At 50.2% G+C, this 20,768-nt stretch overlaps 1 protein-coding gene across 2 annotated transcripts in view; it reads left to right on the top strand.

Annotated features, from left to right (window-relative positions):
• The window catches only part of LOC149464474 (keratin, type I cytoskeletal 19-like), a 36,769-nt gene extending 16,793 nt beyond the window's left edge, over positions 1–19,976 (top strand). The window contains exon 8 of one of the 2 annotated variants that reach the window (XM_089674442.1): positions 19,763–19,976. In XM_089674442.1, coding sequence (XP_089530568.1) covers positions 19,763–19,782 — 20 coding nt within the window. In that variant the 3' untranslated portion in view covers positions 19,783–19,976. Of the gene's footprint in view, positions 1–19,759 lie in introns of both variants that reach the window. The other variant, XM_089674441.1, reaches the window with a different exon arrangement.
• Positions 19,977–20,768: the final 792 nt, after the last annotated feature.

Here is a 20,768-nt window from a genome sequence, read left to right as displayed (position 1 = left end):
AAATAATAAATAAGCATAAATGTGAAAAAGTGGCACCAAACACGTGATCAAAATATATAGTACCACAGAAAGAGTGTAATCCACAATATGAGAAACAATAGGTGGGTGTATCAAAGGCATAGGTGAAAAAATGAAATTATCAAAAAAATATAGACAAATGTGTCATAAAAAATGTGAACTAAATGAAAAACATTCCAATGAAACTCTGTGCATCTTCAAGCAATACGACTTGGTGCAAATGACTTGGTGCAAACAATGGTTGGTGACAAGTAAGTTGGTCGCCTTAACAAACGTATCCACCACCGGCTAGCATGCCACCTCCACGCTGTGGCCCCTAGGGACCAATTCGCATCAAAACAGCACTCAGCGGACAGGTCTTGATCCCTCAATGTTACAGCTGTACATGGAGTGGGCGACCAAACTGCTGATATGGATGCCGAAGTCTCCATACACAGTGCCCGGCAAATAACACTGCACCCTTTCAAGACCATGGCTACCACAGGTCCAGAGCCCATGTACAGTATAAGAGATGGATAGAAAGGTTTTCTTCTCGGGTCGTGGTATTGTTCAACCAGAATTCCTTCTGAGACCTTTCTTGGTGGATTCTTCATTCACTTGTATCTCAGTGCACCGGGAGAAGTGAGGCAAACAACACTGCACCCTTCCAAGACCATGGCTACTACAGGTCCAGAGCCCATGTACAGTATAAGAGATGGATAGAAAGGTTTTCTTCTCGGGTCGTGGTATTGTTCAACCAGAATTCCTTCTGAGACCTTTCTTGGTGGATTTTTCATTCACTTGTATCTCAGTGCACCGGGAGAAGTGAGGCAAACAAACACTGCACCCTTCCAAGACCATGGCTACTACAGGTCCAGAGCCCATGTACAGTATAACAGATGGATAGAAAGGTTTTCTTCTCGTGTCCTGGTCATGTTCAACTATAATTCCTTCTGAGACCTTTCTTGGTGGATTCTTCATTCACTTGTATCTCAGTGCACCGGGAGAAGTGAGGCTGCAGCTAGGAGCGAGAAAAGTTCAAGGAATTTCAGCAGTTTCACCATTGTAGATCCTTGTGTTTTGTTGCTGTGCCAAGTGTTCCCTTGGTATATGACCTGTGACATGAAACTGGCTTCCACAACCACAATTTAGTAGCAACCCCATACACAGTGCATTTTCGGGCAACAAATTGTATGATACTGCAGTACTAGTTAAATGATTAGACTGCCAAAGTGCACTGCATGGGAACATACACATTAAAATCCATGTGTTCCTGTGCGCTCCCTGAATCAGAACAGTACTCCCACATAAATGGAAACCTTTGAAGTGTAACTCCACTTTTGCTAGGAATAAAACCATCCCTCTCGGTGATCAATTTACATTACTACCTGTTTCTGCTCTGAAGAAATGGCTGCTTGATTGATCGTGTAAATTGAAGACTGATTCTGAATAGGAGGGACTGGTTCATTATAATCATCCGTGCATCTCAGTGTTCTGATGAGAAAGGTTGCAGTTGACTGCATCCCTTAAGAAGTATTTAGCCCTTGGGAAGTGTCTCACCAAAAAGGAAATTCCTACTGCAGGGGAAGCCTAAGTCCGATTTGTATCTGGGTGCAAACTTCTGGGAAAATCAGTGAGCCAGTCGTACAAGAAGGAAATTACCTTTTGGGTGCATTCTGGTATACAGAATACCTCCAGGTTGCTGTGTTGCATTTGACTTTTCAGAAAATTGCTGCGGGTGCAGATTTTTTAATCCTTTTTAGAATAGATAACTTTTATAAATATTAAATTACAACATGGCTTTTGAAGCAATTGTATATTATATATATTTGCCTTTATACATAGTTACTAGAGATGAGCGAATCGAAGTATCCGAAGTGGAATTCGAGTCGAATATCGGAAAAATTTCGATTCGTGCCGAATCCGAAAAACAGCCTAATTCGGACGCGCGAATCGAAATTTTTCCGAAAATGGCGGCTGACATGTGCGGCGACGGAGCGGGGATGTCGGGGAAGGCGCGCAGACAAGGCGCGCTGCCCCATAATGCATTCCTCAACGACATGTGATCGCATCAGCCAATCAGCAGCCAGCCAGCCAGCACTGTGTAATGGTCGAGGTATATATAGCGGCCATTTTGGAAATCTTCATTTGCCTGCAGTCATTGAACAGAGGCAGACCGCTCTGTACTAGGGACAGGGACAGAGTTAGGGCCACAGAAACGAGAATTGGGGACAGAGAGAAGTTACTTAGGGACAGAGAACCATTACTCAGGGACACAGACTTGTTAATGAGGGCCACAGAATCGTTATTTAGGGACAAAGAAACGCTAGTTAGGGCCACAGAATTCATACTCAGGGACAGACAGAATTGTTACTCAGTGCCAGAGAATTGTTACTTAGGGCCACAGAAACGTTATTAGGGCCACAGAATTTTTACTCAGGGACAGACAGAATTGTTACTGAGTGCCAGAGAATTGTTACTCAGGGACAGACAGAATTGTTACTGAGTGCCAGAGAATTCTTACTCAGGGCCACAGAATTCATTCTCAGGGACAGACAGAATTGTTACTCAGGGACAGACAGAATTGTTACTGAGTGCCAGAGAATTGTTACTCAGGGACAGACAGAATTGTTACTGAGTGCCAGAGAATTGTTACTCAGGGACAGACAGAATTGTTACTGAGTGCCAGAGAATTGTTACTCAGGGACAGACAGAATTGTTACTGAGTGCCAGAGAATTGTTACTCTCACAGACACAAAATTGTTACTTGCACAGACACAGAATTGTTACTTGCACAGACACACAATTGTTACTCAGGGCCACTGAATTCATACTCAGGGACAGACAGAATTGTTACTGAGTGCCAGAGAATTCTTACTCAGGGCCACAGAATTCATACTCAGGGACAGACAGAATTGTTACTCAGGGACAGACAGAATTGTTACTGAGTGCCAGAGAATTGTTACTCAGGGACAGACAGAATTGTTACTGAGTGCCAGAGAATTCTTACTCAGGGACAGACAGAATTGTTACTGAGTGCCAGAGAATTGTTACTCTCACAGACACAAAATTGTTACTTGCACAGACACAGAATTGTTACTCGCACAGAGACAGAATTGTTACTCAGGGCCACAGAATTCATACTCAGGGACAGACAGAATTGTTACTGAGTGCCAGAGAATTGTTACTCAGGGACAGACAGAATTGTTACTGAGTGCCAGAGAATTGTTACTCTCACAGACACAAAATTGTTACTTGCACAGACACAGAATTGTTACTTGCACAGACACACAATTGTTACTCAGGGCCACAGAATTCATACTCAGGGACAGACAGAATTGTTACTGAGTGCCAGAGAATTCTTACTCAGGGCCACAGAATTCATACTCAGGGACAGACAGAATTGTTACTCAGGGACAGACAGAATTGTTACTGAGTGCCAGAGAATTGTTACTCAGGGACAGACAGAATTGTTACTGAGTGCCAGAGAATTGTTACTCTCACAGACACAAAATTGTTACTTGCACAGACACAGAATTGTTACTTGCACAGACACACAATTGTTACTCAGGGCCACAGAATTCATACTCAGGGACAGACAGAATTGTTACTGAGTGCCAGAGAATTGTTACTCAGGGACAGACAGAATTGTTACTGAGTGCCAGAGAATTCTTACTCAGGGCCACAGAATTCATTCTCAGGGACAGACAGAATTGTTACTCAGGGACAGACAGAATTGTTACTGAGTGCCAGAGAATTGTTACTCAGGGACAGACAGAATTGTTACTGAGTGCCAGAGAATTGTTACTCAGGGACAGACAGAATTGTTACTGAGTGCCAGAGAATTGTTACTCAGGGACAGACAGAATTGTTACTGAGTGACAGAGAATTGTTACTCTCACAGACACAAAATTGTTACTTGCACAGACACAGAATTGTTACTTGCACAGACACACAATTGTTACTCAGGGCCACAGAATTCATACTCAGGGACAGACAGAATTGTTACTGAGTGCCAGAGAATTCTTACTCAGGGCCACAGAATTCATACTCAGGGACAGACAGAATTGTTACTCAGGGACAGACAGAATTGTTACTGAGTGCCAGAGAATTGTTACTCAGGGACAGACAGAATTGTTACTGAGTGCCAGAGAATTCTTACTCAGGGACAGACAGAATTGTTACTGAGTGCCAGAGAATTGTTACTCTCACAGACACAAAATTGTTACTTGCACAGACACAGAATTGTTACTCGCACAGAGACAGAATTGTTACTCAGGGCCACAGAATTCATACTCAGGGACAGACAGAATTGTTACTGAGTGCCAGAGAATTGTTACTCAGGGACAGACAGAATTGTTACTGAGTGCCAGAGAATTGTTACTCTCACAGACACAAAATTGTTACTTGCACAGACACAGAATTGTTACTTGCACAGACACACAATTGTTACTCAGGGCCACAGAATTCATACTCAGGGACAGACAGAATTGTTACTGAGTGCCAGAGAATTCTTACTCAGGGCCACAGAATTCATACTCAGGGACAGACAGAATTGTTACTCAGGGACAGACAGAATTGTTACTGAGTGCCAGAGAATTGTTACTCAGGGACAGACAGAATTGTTACTGAGTGCCAGAGAATTGTTACTCTCACAGACACAAAATTGTTACTTGCACAGACACAGAATTGTTACTTGCACAGACACACAATTGTTACTCAGGGCCACAGAATTCATACTCAGGGACAGACAGAATTGTTACTGAGTGCCAGAGAATTGTTACTCAGGGACAGACAGAATTGTTACTGAGTGCCAGAGAATTGTTACTCTCACAGACACAAAATTGTTACTTGCACAGACACAGAATTGTTACTCGCACAGAGACAGAATTGTTACTCAGGGCCACAGAATTCATACTCAGGGACAGACAGAATTGTTACTGAGTGCCAGAGAATTGTTACTCAGGGAAGACAGAATTGTTACTGAGTGCCAGAGAATTGTTACTCAGGGACAGACAGAATTGTTACTGAGTGCCAGAGAATTGTTACTCTCACAGACACAAAATTGTTACTTGCACAGACACAGAATTGTTACTCGCACAGAGACAGAATTGTTACTCAGGGCCACAGAATTCATACTCAGGGACAGACAGAATTGTTACTGAGTGCCAGAGAATTGTTACTCAGGGACAGACAGAATTGTTACTGAGTGCCAGAGAATTGTTACTCTCACAGACACAAAATTGTTACTTGCACAGACACAGAATTGTTACTTGCACAGACACACAATTGTTACTGAGTGCCAGAGAATTGTTACTCAGGGACAGACAGAATTGTTACTGAGTGCCAGAGAATTGTTACTCAGGGACAGACAGAATTGTTACTGAGTGCCAGAGAATTGTTACTCAGGGACAGACAGAATTGTTACTGAGTGCCAGAGAATTGTTACTCGCACAGACACAAAATTGTTACTTGCACAGACACAAAATTGTTACTTGCACAGACACAGAATTGTTACTCGCGCAGACACAGAATTGTTACTCAGGGCCACAGAATTCATACTCAGGGACAGACAGAATTGTTACTGAGTGCCAGAGAATTGTTACTCAGGGACAGACAGAATTGTTACTGAGTGCCAGAGAATTGTTACTCAGGGACAGACAGAATTGTTACTGAGTGCCAGAGAATTGTTACTCAGGGACAGACAGAATTGTTACTGAGTGCCAGAGAATTGTTACTCGCACAGACACAAAATTGTTACTTGCACAGACACAGAATTGTTACTCGCACAGACACAGAATTGTTACTCGCACAGACACAGAATTGTTACTCAGGGCCACAGAATTCATACTCAGGGACAGACAGAATTGTTACTGAGTGCCAGAGAATTGTTACTCAGGGACACCTAATCGTTGAATTAAATAGTATGTCAGACAACATGCAGAGGAGTGGCAGAGGAGGCAATGTTTTAGGAGCGAGCAGACGTGGCAGCAGAGGAAGGGGTCGAGGCAGCAGTATTCGCAGCCAGAGGCCAGTGCTCCCGGTGTCATCCAGCGGTCGTGTCTCCACCGACAACCCTGCCGTCATTGATTGGTTGGCTCGGTCGTCTTCCTCTTCCCAGGTCACCTCTGACACCTACAGCCAACGGTCGGTGGGTACGTCAGACACAACCGTTAGTTGGCATGGCCCGGGACCAAGCCCACTGAAATCACGTGTCCTCTACCTGCCCCTGTCCTTTGCTGTTCCCTCACCAAGCGAAGTATCGCATGCTGTGGGCTCAGCCCCACTGTACAGTGAGGAAGAGCTAACAGAGGGCGGTCAGGAACGGGGGGAGACATCGGCCTTTTCAGCAGCCAAGCGAACAAGTACTGGCGAGGAGAGTGGCTCGGTAGCCGGTCTAGAGACAGGTCTGTCTCCTGACCCAGACGCAGCCGAGGGGGCTAGTAGTGAGGCGGAGACCCTACTTGATGATGAGGAGGTTGATCGCACTTGGCAGCCTCGTCGTCATCAGGCAATTTCTTCCGCATCATCAGGAGAAGAGGGTGGCAGCTTGGCAGCGAGCAAAACAGTCGGTGGGTTGCCCAGGAGACAGCAGCAGGGTCGCATCAGTGTCAGTGGAGCCAAACGTCCACGGAGTAGAGCACCAGCTCCACTGCAGCCTACCACCACGGCCAGTAGTGGTGCCGGTGCGCACGGAGGAAGTAGCAGTCAGCCAGTGAAGAGTAGCGGGGGCAAAGTTTCCTACTCGGTGGTGTGGCAATTTTTCCTCAAGCCGCCCGAGGAAGTAAATGTAGCCGTATGTCGACTATGTGGCCAGAAATGCAAGCGTGGCCAGGGGGCCCATGTTGGGACTACAGCGTTGCGTCAGCATATGCAGCGTCACCATTCGGTGGCCTGGGAAAACCGTGATAAACATACGGCGGTTCTGCCTGCCCCAGCCCCCGCTCCATCACCCGCTCCGTTACTTGCTCCGTCACCCGACGTCGTCAATCGCCCTCTATCAGCCAGTCAAGGCTCCAACACCTCTGCTGAGGGGAGTTGTCGCTCATTGGCATCTTCCGCTCGTTCAGATGCTCCTTCTCCTGCTACTCCTCTTCTCGGATTCCGTCAACAGTCTTTCTTGGAATCCGTATCCAAGAGACAACAGTTTGCGAGCACGCACCCGACGGTGCAAAAGCTGAACGTCCTCCTGTCCAAGTTGCTGGTGCTGCAGTCCCTCCCTTTCCAACTGGTGGACTCAGCACCTTTCCGAGAAATGATGGCTTGTGCCGCGCCGCGGTGGAGAGTGCCAAGCCGTCATTTCTTTGCCCAAAAGGCAGTGCCAGCCCTGCATTCACATGTAGAAGAGATGGTGGGCCAGTCTTTGAGCATGTCGGTCTCTGCCAAAGTGCACGGCAGCGCCGACGTGTGGAGCTGTAACTACGGTCAGGGACAGTACATGTCATTTACGGCCCACTGGGTGAACGTGGTGCCGGCACAGCCGCACCAGCAACTTGGACAGGTCACGACGCTTTTGCCTCCACGTTTGCACGTCCTTGGTCCAGCAAGCATGTCCGCCTCTACCACCTCTTTTTCCGCCGTGTCCTCAGCCGCCACCCCCGTGCCAAGTCCCATTACCCGACCGGCATATCACATGTGCAGGGCGCAACGGTGTCACGCTGTGCTGCACCTGGTATGCCTTGGCGAACGTAGTCACACAGGGGAGGAACTGCTGAGTGTAATGAACAGAGAAATCGACAGATGGCTGTCTCCGCGCAAACTAAAAATCGGAACCATGTTGACTGACAACGGAAAGAACATGGTGTCTGCTCTGCGTCAAGGAAGGTTGTGCCATGCGCCATGCATGGCTCACGTGTTCAATCTGGTTGTCAAGCGGTTCCTAAAATCCACCATCCCACTGCAAGACATCCTTAAAATGTCACGTAAACTGTGCATGCATTTCAGCCATTCCTACACCGCAAAGAACACCCTCATTGAGCTGCAGCGGCAGAACGGAATTCCACAGCATCGCCTGATCTGCGACGTTGCAACAAGGTGGAATTCAACCCTACACATGTTAGACCGCCTTTACGAGCAGCGAAAGGCCATCACCGATTTCCTGATGTTACAAGCGGATAAAGGTACTCCCCTGTGTAACTTAGATGTCAGCCATTGGCAGCTCATGCGTGACACCTGCCGCTTGCTCAGGCCCTTTGAGGAGGCCACGCTATTCGTGAGTCGGCAGGACTATGGGATGAACGACGTCATTCCTCTGTTGCACGTCCTGGAACAAATGCTGTTAACAATGGCTGGTCAGGGTGCGGTAGACGTGGCGCACAGATCTCAACGCCACATGACCCCTGTGGGGGCAGGACAGGAAGAAGAGGAGGAGGTAGAGGAGGACATTTGTGCTCAGGAATTATTGAGTGAAATGGGTGGTTTTTCCACTCAGCGGACAGGAGTGGAGGAGCAGGAGCATCTGGTAGAGGAGGAGGAGGAGGAGACAGAGGACCCAGACGCACCGTGGCAGTATGCTGTGGAGATGGAGGCAGGGAGTCCCTCGCATTCCTTGGCACAAATGGCCCATAGCATGCTCGGTTGCTTGCGTAGCGACAGCCGAATAATAACCATCAGACAGAGGGATGACTTTTGGCTGTCCACCTTGTTGGACCCTCGCTACCGGTCCAAAATGGTGGCCTTTTTCACACCTGCTGAGAGGGAGGCCAAAATTACGTACTATAAAAACCACCTATGTAGTCAGTTGGTCTCTGCCTTTGTGCGCCATCGTCCATCCTCAGACACTGTGGGCCCTGTGCGCTCGCGTTCCGCTGGCATGGCAGCAGGGGAGGGGTGGGGTGGTAGGAGCAGTGGCAGCTCCACCAGCAGCGGCTGCCTCAGTCTGCAGTCGATGATGAGTAGCTTTCTTCACCAGCGCAGTGAGGAAACTACTAACCAGCCGCAGCAGCAGCAGCAGCATCAGGTGGACCTGGAGCAGGAGCTCAAACAACAGGCTTGGGCCTACTTGGACAGCACCCTGCCAACCGAGGTAGACAATCCCCTTGACTACTGGGCAACGAAACTTGACCTTTGGCCCCAACTAGCTGAATTTGCCCTTGAAAGGCTGTCATGCCCGGCCAGTAGCGTGGCATCGGAGCGCGTGTTTAGTGCGGCAGGAGGTATTGTAACTCCGCGGAGGACACGACTGTCCACCCAAAGTGTGGAGAGACTCACGTTTGTGAAAATGAATCAGGCGTGGATTAGTCTGGATTTCAAACCACCAGTTCCTGACACAACTGACTAAATCCGCCATGAATCATGCCTCAAACATGTGCCACTTTCAGGTCTCCTCACACTGCTGGTGTGTTGAATTTTTTGACATAGGGTGCTGGCAGATTACGGGCCTCCTATAGCTGCTGCCAGGCCCCTAATCTGCCATAGGCCCCTATATACCACCTCCTCCTGCTGCTGCCAGGTCCAGAGTCTCTCATGGGTCCCTGTACGGCCTCCCATTGCTGCTGTCTCCATCGCCACACTCTGCTGCCATGTGCCACTTTCAGGTCTCTTCACACTGCTGGTGTGTTAAATTTTTTGACATAGGGTGCAGGCAGATTACGGGCCTCACATAGCTGCTGCCAGGCCCCTAATCTGCCATGGGCCCCTATATACCACCTCCTCCTGCTGCTGCCAGGTCCAGAGTCTCTCATGGGTCCCTGTACGGCCTCCCATTGCTGCTGTCTCCATCGCCACACTCTGCTGCCATGTGCCACTTTCAGGTCTCTTCACACTGCTGGTGTGTTAAATTTTTTGACATAGGGTGCTGCAAGATAACGGGCCTCACATAGCTGCTGCCAGGCCCCTAATCAGCCATGGGCCCCTATACCGCCTCCTCCTGCTGCTGCCAGGTCCAGAGTCTCTCATGCCATGTGCCACTTTCAGGTCTCTTCACACTGCTGGTGTGTTAAATTTTTTGACATAGGGTGCAGGCAGATTACGGGCCTCACATAGCTGCTGCCAGGCCCCTAATCTGCCATAGGCCCCTATATACCGCCTCCTCATGCTGCTGCCAGGTCCAGAGTCTCTCATGGGTCCCTGTACGGCCTCCCATTGCTGCTTTCTCCATCGCCACACTCTGCTGCCATGTGCCACTTTCAGGTCTCTTCACACTGCTGGTGTGTTAAATTTTTTGACATAGGGTGCAGGCAGATTACGGGCCTCACATAGCTGCTGCCAGGCCCCTAATCTGCCATGGGCCCCTATATACCGCCTCCTCATGCTGCTGCCAAGTCCAGAGTCTGTCATGGTCCCTGTACGGCCTCCCATTGCTGCTGTCTCCATCGCCACACTCTGCTGCCATGTGCCACTTTCAGGTCTCTTCACACTGCTGGTGTGTTAAATTTTTTGACATAGGGTGCAGGCAGATTACGGGCCTCACATAGCTGCTGCCAGGCCCCTAATCTGCCATGGGCCCCTATATACCGCCTCCTCATGCTGCTGCCAAGTCCAGAGTCTGTCATGGTCCCTGTACGGCCTCCCATTGCTGCTGTCTCCATCGCCACACTCTGCTGCCATGTGCCACTTTCAGGTCTCTTCACACTGCTGGTGTGTTTAATTTTTTGACATAGGGTGCAGGCAGATTACGGGCCTCACATAGCTGCTGCCAGGCCCCTAATCTGCCATGGGCCCCTATATACCGCCTCCTCATGCTGCTGCCAAGTCCAGAGTCTGTCATGGTCCCTGTACGGCCTCCCATTGCTGCTGTCTCCATCGCCACACTCTGCTGCCATGTGCCACTTTCAGGTCTCTTCACACTGCTGGTGTGTTAAATTTTTTGACATAGGGTGCAGGCAGATTACGGGCCTCACATAGCTGCTGCCAGGCCCCTAATCTGCCATGGGCCCCTATATACCGCCTCCTCATGCTGCTGCCAAGTCCAGAGTCTGTCATGGTCCCTGTACGGCCTCCCATTGCTGCTGTCTCCATCGCCACACTCTGCTGCCATGTGCCACTTTCAGGTCTCTTCACACTGCTGGTGTGTTAAATTTTTTGACATAGGGTGCAGGCAGATTACGGGCCTCACATAGCTGCTGCCAGGCCCCTAATCTGCCATGGGCCCCTATATACCGCCTCCTCATGCTGCTGCCAAGTCCAGAGTCTGTCATGGTCCCTGTACGGCCTCCCATTGCTGCTGTCTCCATCGCCACACTCTGCTGCCATGTGCCACTTTCAGGTCTCTTCACACTGCTGGTGTGTTAAATTTTTTGACATAGGGTGCAGGCAGATTACGGGCCTCACATAGCTGCTGCCAGGCCCCTAATCTGCCATGGGCCCCTATATACCGCCTCCTCATGCTGCTGCCAAGTCCAGAGTCTGTCATGGTCCCTGTACGGCCTCCCATTGCTGCTGTCTCCATCGCCACACTCTGCCATGTGCCACTTTCAGGTCTCTTCACACTGCTGGTGTGTTTAATTTTTTGACATAGGGTGCAGGCAGATTACGGGCCTCACATAGCTGCTGCCAGGCCCCTAATCTGCCATGGGCCCCTATATACCGCCTCCTCATGCTGCTGCCAAGTCCAGAGTCTGTCATGGTCCCTGTACGGCCTCCCATTGCTGCTGTCTCCATCGCCACACTCTGCTGCCATGTGCCACTTTCAGGTCTCTTCACACTGCTGGTGTGTTAAATTTTTTGACATAGGGTGCAGGCAGATTACGGGCCTCACATAGCTGCTGCCAGGCCCCTAATCTGCCATGGGCCCCTATATACCACCTCCTCCTGCTGCTGCCAGGTCCAGAGTCTCTCATGGGTCCCTGTACGGCCTCCCATTGCTGCTGTCTCCATCGCCACACTCTGCTGCCATGTGCCACTTTCAGGTCTCTTCACACTGCTGGTGTGTTAAATTTTTTGACATAGGGTGCTGCAAGATAACGGGCCTCACATAGCTGCTGCCAGGCCCCTAATCAGCCATGGGCCCCTATACCGCCTCCTCCTGCTGCTGCCAGGTCCAGAGTCTCTCATGCCATGTGCCACTTTCAGGTCTCTTCACACTGCTGGTGTGTTTAATTTTTTGACATAGGGTGCAGGCAGATTACGGGCCTCACATAGCTGCTGCCAGGCCCCTAATCTGCCATGGGCCCCTATATACCGCCTCCTCATGCTGCTGCCAAGTCCAGAGTCTGTCATGGTCCCTGTACGGCCTCCCATTGCTGCTGTCTCCATCGCCACACTCTGCTGCCATGTGCCACTTTCAGGTCTCTTCACACTGCTGGTGTGTTAAATTTTTTGACATAGGGTGCAGGCAGATTACGGGCCTCACATAGCTGCTGCCAGGCCCCTAATCTGCCATGGGCCCCTATATACCGCCTCCTCATGCTGCTGCCAAGTCCAGAGTCTGTCATGGTCCCTGTACGGCCTCCCATTGCTGCTGTCTCCATCGCCACACTCTGCTGCCATGTGCCACTTTCAGGTCTCTTCACACTGCTGGTGTGTTAAATTTTTTGACATAGGGTGCAGGCAGATTACGGGCCTCACATAGCTGCTGCCAGGCCCCTAATCTGCCATAGGCCCCTATATACCGCCTCCTCATGCTGCTGCCAAGTCCAGAGTCTGTCATGGTCCCTGTACGGCCTCCCATTGCTGCTGTCTCCATCGCCACACTCTGCTGCCATGTGCCACTTTCAGGTCTCTTCACACTGCTGGTGTGTTAAATTTTTTGACATAGGGTGCAGGCAGATTACGGGCCTCACATAGCTGCTGCCAGGCCCCTAATCTGCCATAGGCCCCTATATACCGCCTCCTCATGCTGCTGCCAAGTCCAGAGTCTGTCATGGTCCCTGTACGGCCTCCCATTGCTGCTGTCTCCATCGCCACACTCTGCTGCCATGTGCCACTTTCAGGTCTCTTCACACTGCTGGTGTGTTAAATTTTTTGACATAGGGTGCAGGCAGATTACGGGCCTCACATAGCTGCTGCCAGGCCCCTAATCTGCCATGGGCCCCTATATACCACCTCCTCCTGCTGCTGCCAGGTCCAGAGTCTCTCATGGGTCCCTGTACGGCCTCCCATTGCTGCTGTCTCCATCGCCACACTCTGCTGCCATGTGCCACTTTCAGGTCTCTTCACACTGCTGGTGTGTTAAATTTTTTGACATAGGGTGCTGCAAGATAACGGGCCTCACATAGCTGCTGCCAGGCCCCTAATCAGCCATGGGCCCCTATACCGCCTCCTCCTGCTGCTGCCAGGTCCAGAGTCTCTCATGCCATGTGCCACTTTCAGGTCTCTTCACACTGCTGGTGTGTTTAATTTTTTGACATAGGGTGCAGGCAGATTACGGGCCTCACATAGCTGCTGCCAGGCCCCTAATCTGCCATGGGCCCCTATATACCGCCTCCTCATGCTGCTGCCAAGTCCAGAGTCTGTCATGGTCCCTGTACGGCCTCCCATTGCTGCTGTCTCCATCGCCACACTCTGCTGCCATGTGCCACTTTCAGGTCTCTTCACACTGCTGGTGTGTTAAATTTTTTGACATAGGGTGCTGCAAGATAACGGGCCTCACATAGCTGCTGCCAGGCCCCTAATCAGCCATGGGCCCCTATACCGCCTCCTCCTGCTGCTGCCAGGTCCAGAGTCTCTCATGCCATGTGCCACTTTCAGGTCTCTTCACACTGCTGGTGTGTTTAATTTTTTGACATAGGGTGCAGGCAGATTACGGGCCTCACATAGCTGCTGCCAGGCCCCTAATCTGCCATGGGCCCCTATATACCGCCTCCTCATGCTGCTGCCAAGTCCAGAGTCTGTCATGGTCCCTGTACGGCCTCCCATTGCTGCTGTCTCCATCGCCACACTCTGCTGCCATGTGCCACTTTCAGGTCTCTTCACACTGCTGGTGTGTTAAATTTTTTGACATAGGGTGCAGGCAGATTACGGGCCTCACATAGCTGCTGCCAGGCCCCTAATCTGCCATGGGCCCCTATATACCGCCTCCTCATGCTGCTGCCAAGTCCAGAGTCTGTCATGGTCCCTGTACGGCCTCCCATTGCTGCTGTCTCCATCGCCACACTCTGCCATGTGCCACTTTCAGGTCTCTTCACACTGCTGGTGTGTTTAATTTTTTGACATAGGGTGCAGGCAGATTACGGGCCTCACATAGCTGCTGCCAGGCCCCTAATCTGCCATAGGCCCCTATATACCGCCTCCTCATGCTGCTGCCAGGTCCAGAGTCTCTCATGGGTCCCTGTACGGCCTCCCATTGCTGCTTTCTCCATCGCCACACTCTGCCATGTGCCACTTTCAGGTCTCCTCACACACTGCTGGTGTGTTGAATTTTTTGACATAGGGTGCTGGCAGATTACGGGCCTCCCATAGCTGCTGCCAGGCCCCTAATCTGCCATGGGCCCCTATATACCGCCTCCTCATGCTGCTGCCAAGTCCAGAGTCTGTCATGGGTCCCTGTACGGCCTCCCATTGCTGCTGTCTCCATCGCCACACTCTGCCATGTGCCACTTTCAGGTCTCCTCACACACTGCTGGTGTGTAGAATTTTTTGACATAGGGTGCTGGCAGATTACGGGCCTCCCATAGCTGCTGCCAGGCCCCTAATCTGCCATGGGCCCCTATATACCGCCTCCTCATGCTGCTGCCAAGTCCAGAGTCTGTCATGGGTCCCTGTACGGCCTCCCATTGCTGCTGTCTCCATCGCCACACTCTGCCATGTGCCACTTTCAGGTCTCCTCACACTGCTGGTGTGTTGAATTTTTTGACATAGGGTGCTGGCAGATTACGGGCCTCCTATAGCTGCTGCCAGGCCCCTAATCTGCCATGGGCCCCTATATACCGCCTCCTCATGCTGCTGCCAAGTTCAGAGTCTGTCATGGGTCCCTGTACGGCCTCCCATTGCTGCTGTCTCCATCGCCACACTCTGCCATGTGCCACTTTCAGGTCTCCTCACACTGCTGGTGTGTTGAATTTTTTGACATAGGGTGCTGGCAGATTACGGGCCTCCTATAGCTGCTGCCAGGCCCCTAATCTGCCATAAGCCCCTATATACCGCCTCCTCATGCTGCTGCCAAGTCCAGAGTCTGTCATGGGTCCCTGTACGGCCTCCCATTGCTGCTGTCTCCATCGCCACACTCTGCCATGTGCCACTTTCAGGTCTCCTCACACTGCTGGTGTGTTCCATTTTTTGTCATAGGGTGCTGGCAGATTATGGGCCTCCCATAACTGCTGCCAGGCCCCTAATCTGCCATGGGCCCCTATACCGACTCCTCATGCTGTGACGTTGCAACAAGGTGGAATTCAACCCTACATATGTTAGACCGCCTTTACGAACAGCAAAAGGCCATCACAGATTTCCTGATGTTAAAAGCAGATAAAGGTACTCCCTGTGTAACTTAGATGTCAGCCATTGGCAGCTCATGCGTGACACCTGCGCTTGCTCAGGCCCTTTGAGGAGGCCACGCTATTCGTGAGTCGGCAGGACTATGGGATGAACGACGTCATTCCTCTGTTGCACGTCCTGGAACAAATGCTGTTAACAATGGCTGGTCAGGGTGCGGTAGACGTGGCGCACAGATCTCAACGCCACATGGCCCCTGTGGGGGCAGGACTGGAAGAAGAGGAGGAGGTAGAGGAGGACATTGGTGCTCAGGAATTATTGAGTGAAATGGGTGGTTTTTCCACTCAGCGGACAGGAGTGGAGGAGCAGGAGCATCTGGTAGAGGAGGAGGAAGAGGAGACAGAGGACCTAGACGCACCGTGGCAGTATGCTGTGGAGATGGAGGCAGGGAGTCCCTCGCATTCCTTGGCACAAATGGCCCATAGCATGCTCGGTTGCTTGCGTAGCGACAGCCGAATAATAACCATCAGACAGAGGGATGACTTTTGGCTGTCCACCTTGTTGGACCCTCGCTACCGTTCAAAAATGGTGGCCTTTTTCACACCTGCTGAGAGGGAGGCCAAAATAACGTACTATAAAAAACACCTATGTAGTCAGCTGGTCTCTGCCTGTCTGCGCCAACGTCCATCCTCAGACACTGTGGGCCCTGTGCGCTCGTGTTCCGCTGCCATGGCAGCAGGGGAGGGGTGGGGTGGTAGGAGCAGTGGCAGCTCCACCAGCAGCGGCTGCCTCAGTCTGCAGTCGATGATGAGTAGCTTTCTTCACCAGCGCAGTGAGGAAACTACTAACCAGCCGCAGCAGCAGCAGCAGCATCAGGTGGACCTGGAGCAGGACCTCAAACAACAGGCTTAGGCCTACTTGGACAGCACCCTGCCAACCGAGGTAGACAATCCCCTTGACTACTGGGCAACGAAACTTGACCTTTGGCCCCAACTAGCTGAATTTGCCCTTGAAAGGCTGTCATGCCCGGCCAGTAGCGTGGCATCGGAGCGCGTGTTTAGTGCGGCAGGAGGTATTGCAACTCCGCGGAGGACACGACTGTCCACCCAAAGTGTGGAGAGACTCACGTTTGTGAAAATGAATCAGGCGTGGATTAGTCTGGATTTCAAACCACCAGTTCCTGACACAACTGACTAAATCCGCCATGAATCATGCCCCAAACATGTGCCACTTTCAGGTCTCCTCACACTGCTGGTGTGTTCCATTTTTTGTCATAGGGTGCTGGCAGATTACGGGCCTCCCATAGCTGCTGCCAGGCCCCTAATCTGCCATGGGCCCCTATACCGCCTCCTCATGCTGCTGCCAAGTCCAGAGTCTCTCATGGGTCCCTGTACGGCCTCCCATTGCTGCTGCCTCCATCGCCACACTCTGCCATGTGCCACTTTCAGGTCTCCTCACACTGCTGGTGTGTTCCATTTTTTGTCATAGGGTGCTGGCAGATTACGGGCCTCCCATAGCTGCTGCCAGGCCCCTAATCTGCCATGGGCCCCTATACCGCCTCCTCATGCTGCTGCCAGGTCCAGAGTCTCTCATGGGTCCCTGTACGGCCTCCCATTGCTGCTGTCTCCATCGCCACACTCTGCCATGTGCCACTTTCAGGTCTCCTCACACTGCTGGTGGGTTCCATTTTTTGTCATAGGGTGCTGGCAGATTACGGGCCTCCCATAGCTGCTGCCAGGCCCGTAATCTGCCATGGGCCCCCGTACCGACTCCTCATGCTGCTGCCAGGCCCGTAATCTGTCATGGGCCACTGTTGTCGCTTGTTGGCATATTCCGCTCGTTCAGATGCTCCTTCTCCTGCTACTCCTCTTCACGGATTCCGTCAGCAGTCTTTCTTGGAATCCGTTTCCAAGAGACAACAGTTTGCGAGCACGCACCCGACGGTGCAGAAGCTGAACGTCCTCCTGTCCAAGTTGCTGCTGCCAGGCTCGTAATCTGTCATGCGCCCCTGTACCGCCTCCTCATGCTGCTGCCAGGTCCAGAGTGTGTCATGGGCCCCCGTACCGACTCCTCATGCTGCTGCCAGGCCCGTAATCTGTCATGGGCCCCTGTACCGCCTCCCCATGCTGCTGCCAGGTCCAGAGTGTGTCATGGGTCCCTGTACGGCCTCCCATTGCTGCTGCCAGGCCCGTAATCTGCCATGGGCCCCTGTACCGACTCCTCATGCTGCTGCCAGGCCCGTAATCTGTCATGGGCCCCTGTACCGCCTCCTCATGCTGCTGCCAGGTCCAGAGTGTGTCATGGGTCCCTGTACGGCCTCCCATTGCTGCTGTCTCTATCGCCACACTCTGCCATGTGCCACTTTCAGGTCTCCTCACACTGCTGGTGGTTTCCATTTTTGTCATAGGGTGCTGTATGGCCTCCCATTGCTGCTGCCTCCACCGCCACACTGTGGCTCCACACTCTGGTTTTGGCCCCGTGACTGCCCAAATGAGTGAAGTGTGCGGTGATTCTAAGATCGACGGCACTCATCTGCATGTCATACTGACTGACAGTATTATTTCTCTTCCCCAGCAGACTCCAAGGGCATTTAAATTAAAGGTACAGTGTTCTGCACTAATATTAAGTCTCTCTGAAGCCTAGAAACACCCTTTTTTAAGTTAAATTCACAGCGAATTTATTCGACTCGAATCGAATATTGTCCACGAATTCGCCGAATCAGTCGAATCGAATTTTTCATTTCTTCGCTCATCTCTAATAGTTACATAGTTAGTAAGGTCGAAGAAAGATTAGTATATTGCAATCATATCTCCTCTTAAGTGTCTCTTCTCCAGGGAAGTTTAATGTTTGTAATCATTCTTCGTAACCGAGATCCTCCAGTCTCTGATCAGTTTTGTTGCCCTTCTCTTGACTCTCTCCAGTTCCATATTTTTTTTATTGCTATATTTCTTTTCATGAAAGTTGAGTTATCCTTCAAAGACCATTCAAGACAACAACTGAAAGTATCTATTGTAGTTGTTCATATTTAGCTGGACTTGTTCTTCAACATTGAAGGCAATCTACGTCGCATCTTGTTAGAATTCAAGAGCTGGCTTTGGGAAAGCGATAAAACGTCTTCCACATTAAAGACCAAGTCAAGCTGAATGTGACCAACTACTACTAGATATATCATCACCTGGATAAATGAGAACTAGACAACATGTGAGATTAATAACTGAATTTATAATGCTGTCTGGCAAAAACTGCATCTGTGGTTAAGTCCGACATCCCACTCAAAAATGGAATTTTATAAACCCCAGTTATGTCTTTTCCCATCTGCTGCCCAGTGAGCCTCTTGTCATGTTTCATTGTTGTAGAATTCCCTATCATGCTCTGGTTAGTCTGTAGAGGGCTAAAAAAAAGAGGTGATGTTGAAACCAGAAAACGCGTTGGAATTTGACTTAATGTCTTTAGTAGTAACTTATCTGAGAGAGAGAAATTGGTCATTCCCCAAGGAACCCCTAGCAATCTCTGGAGGAGCCCTAGAGTTCCATGAAACCCTGGCTGACAAAGGCTGCTCTAATGCCCATGGGCACCCTAAGCTATTCCAAAATTATTCCCATTATGATCTTCTGAAACATTATGGGAATGTGAAGTATTGTAATGTCCTCATGCTTAAAAACATACAATTTTGAATATTATTATATACAGATGCTCCACAACCTATGGTGTAGAATGTTCTCACTACATATGTTTGATTTTCCTAATTTTGCTTCATCGGTGTACGTTTACTTTCAAGTGCTCTGGGTGCACAGGTGCAAGTAGCCTAGAGCAGTGGTTCTCAACCTTACTTTGTTATGGCCTCCAGCCAGCTTCAGATCCCTTAACCTCCCACAAGGTCTTCCAGCTCCCATAGTGCTCTCCAACCTCCCATAGTGGGCCACAGTGACCCCGGACCTCTGAGAGCTCTCAGTCCCCACAGTTTTCTACAACCTCACACATGGCCTCGTAGCCTGCTGCAGAGCCTCCAGCCTATCGTAGTGCCCCCAACTTCCAACAGTGTCTCCCAGCCCCTCCAGAAACCTCATCCCCTGTGGGGTCACCAAGTCTGCTGCAGAGTTTCCTAACCCATATCTTACCCCCCCCCATAGTGACACCCAGTCCCATCCAAAGCCTTCCAGCATTTCAATATATGCTTTCCTATACTTTTATTGTGTGACTATCAACTTTTTTTTACTATTGGAGCATTGAAAGTTTTAGAAGAATTTTCCAGGCCCTGGTCTCAAAAAGGTTGAGAACCCCCAGCCTAGGGAATAGTTGGACCATTTGCAAAGGACTTGAAGCTGATATACAGTAGTACATTGTATACACTACTTTACTTATACCAGGCTTTCATATGTTGATGTTTAAAAGACTTATTATTACCTGCATCTTTATGTACATTCAGGAACTAAATTACAATCTTTATTTACAGCAGCACCTGCAAAAAATCCTTAGGCCGAAGCACTCCAATAACTCTGCAACCATCAAAGACATGGCACTCCAATACAGCCTGTTGTGTACTGCATCTTACCTTCCTTCTGGTCACTTTAAGTCTTCCTGCAAAGTTCCTTGATGTACAAGGAGAATCATTACATGGTGTTTCTCTGACTTCTTTGGTTTTCAATAAACTTTTTGTCTGTTGCAAAGTATTCTTGTCTTGTATATTTACTACCGATTTAACATAAGGTAAAGTGTATTTTGGTATGTATCAAGGGAATAATTACAAAGGAAGCAAATGCTCCTGGGCCCATGAGATTATGGAGACCAACCAGGACTGATAGTTCTCCAATGGGCGTGTATCATTAGAGACTCTTCAAAACACCCAGTGTTTCTGCATATGGGGGGACATGTAGCCAGGGGCGGACTGACAACTCATGTGGCCCCCGGGCAATAGGGGATCATGGGGCCCCTGTGTCCTTGCCCACACCAAAAAAAAGCCAAGAAAATGTACCAGGGGCATCTCCTACTGACCCCGGGCCCTCGGGCAGTGCCCGAGTTCTCGAATGGTCAGTCCGACCCTGCATGTAGCCATCTCCCAATAAAGTGGCACTACACACTGGTTTAAAAATATATATTCCAGTATGTATTCTTAAAGTTACCTTCTATTTCTCTCAACCTTCTCAAAATTCCTTTTTGTTGCTCCTGGAATCAGACTTTCTGTTAGAGGGTTAGTATATTGTTTCTATATGTTCTCACCATATATAGTATCATAGTCACCCTCTTTTGCTTGCTGCCAAGATGGTCTATAGCATTGGTCTCCAAACTATGGCCCGAGGGCTAGATGCGGCCCTTTGTTTGCTTTTATCTGGCCCTTGGGGCACTATTTCCTTCACTGGCACCAATGAAGGCCACAAATCCTACCAGTGACATCAACAATGGGGCCCAATGACACCAATGGTGGGGCACAATATCTCCCAATGGCACTAATGAAGGGAGATTGT

The sequence above is a fragment of the Staurois parvus genome, unplaced genomic scaffold (genome assembly GCF_062004578.1).
Source record: "Staurois parvus isolate SC_StPar_1 unplaced genomic scaffold, SC_StPar_1.0 ptg000151l, whole genome shotgun sequence".
Lineage (NCBI taxonomy): Eukaryota > Metazoa > Chordata > Amphibia > Anura > Ranidae > Staurois > Staurois parvus.
Note: the sequence above shows the minus strand (reverse complement) of the source record. Positions and strands in the feature narration are given on the sequence as shown.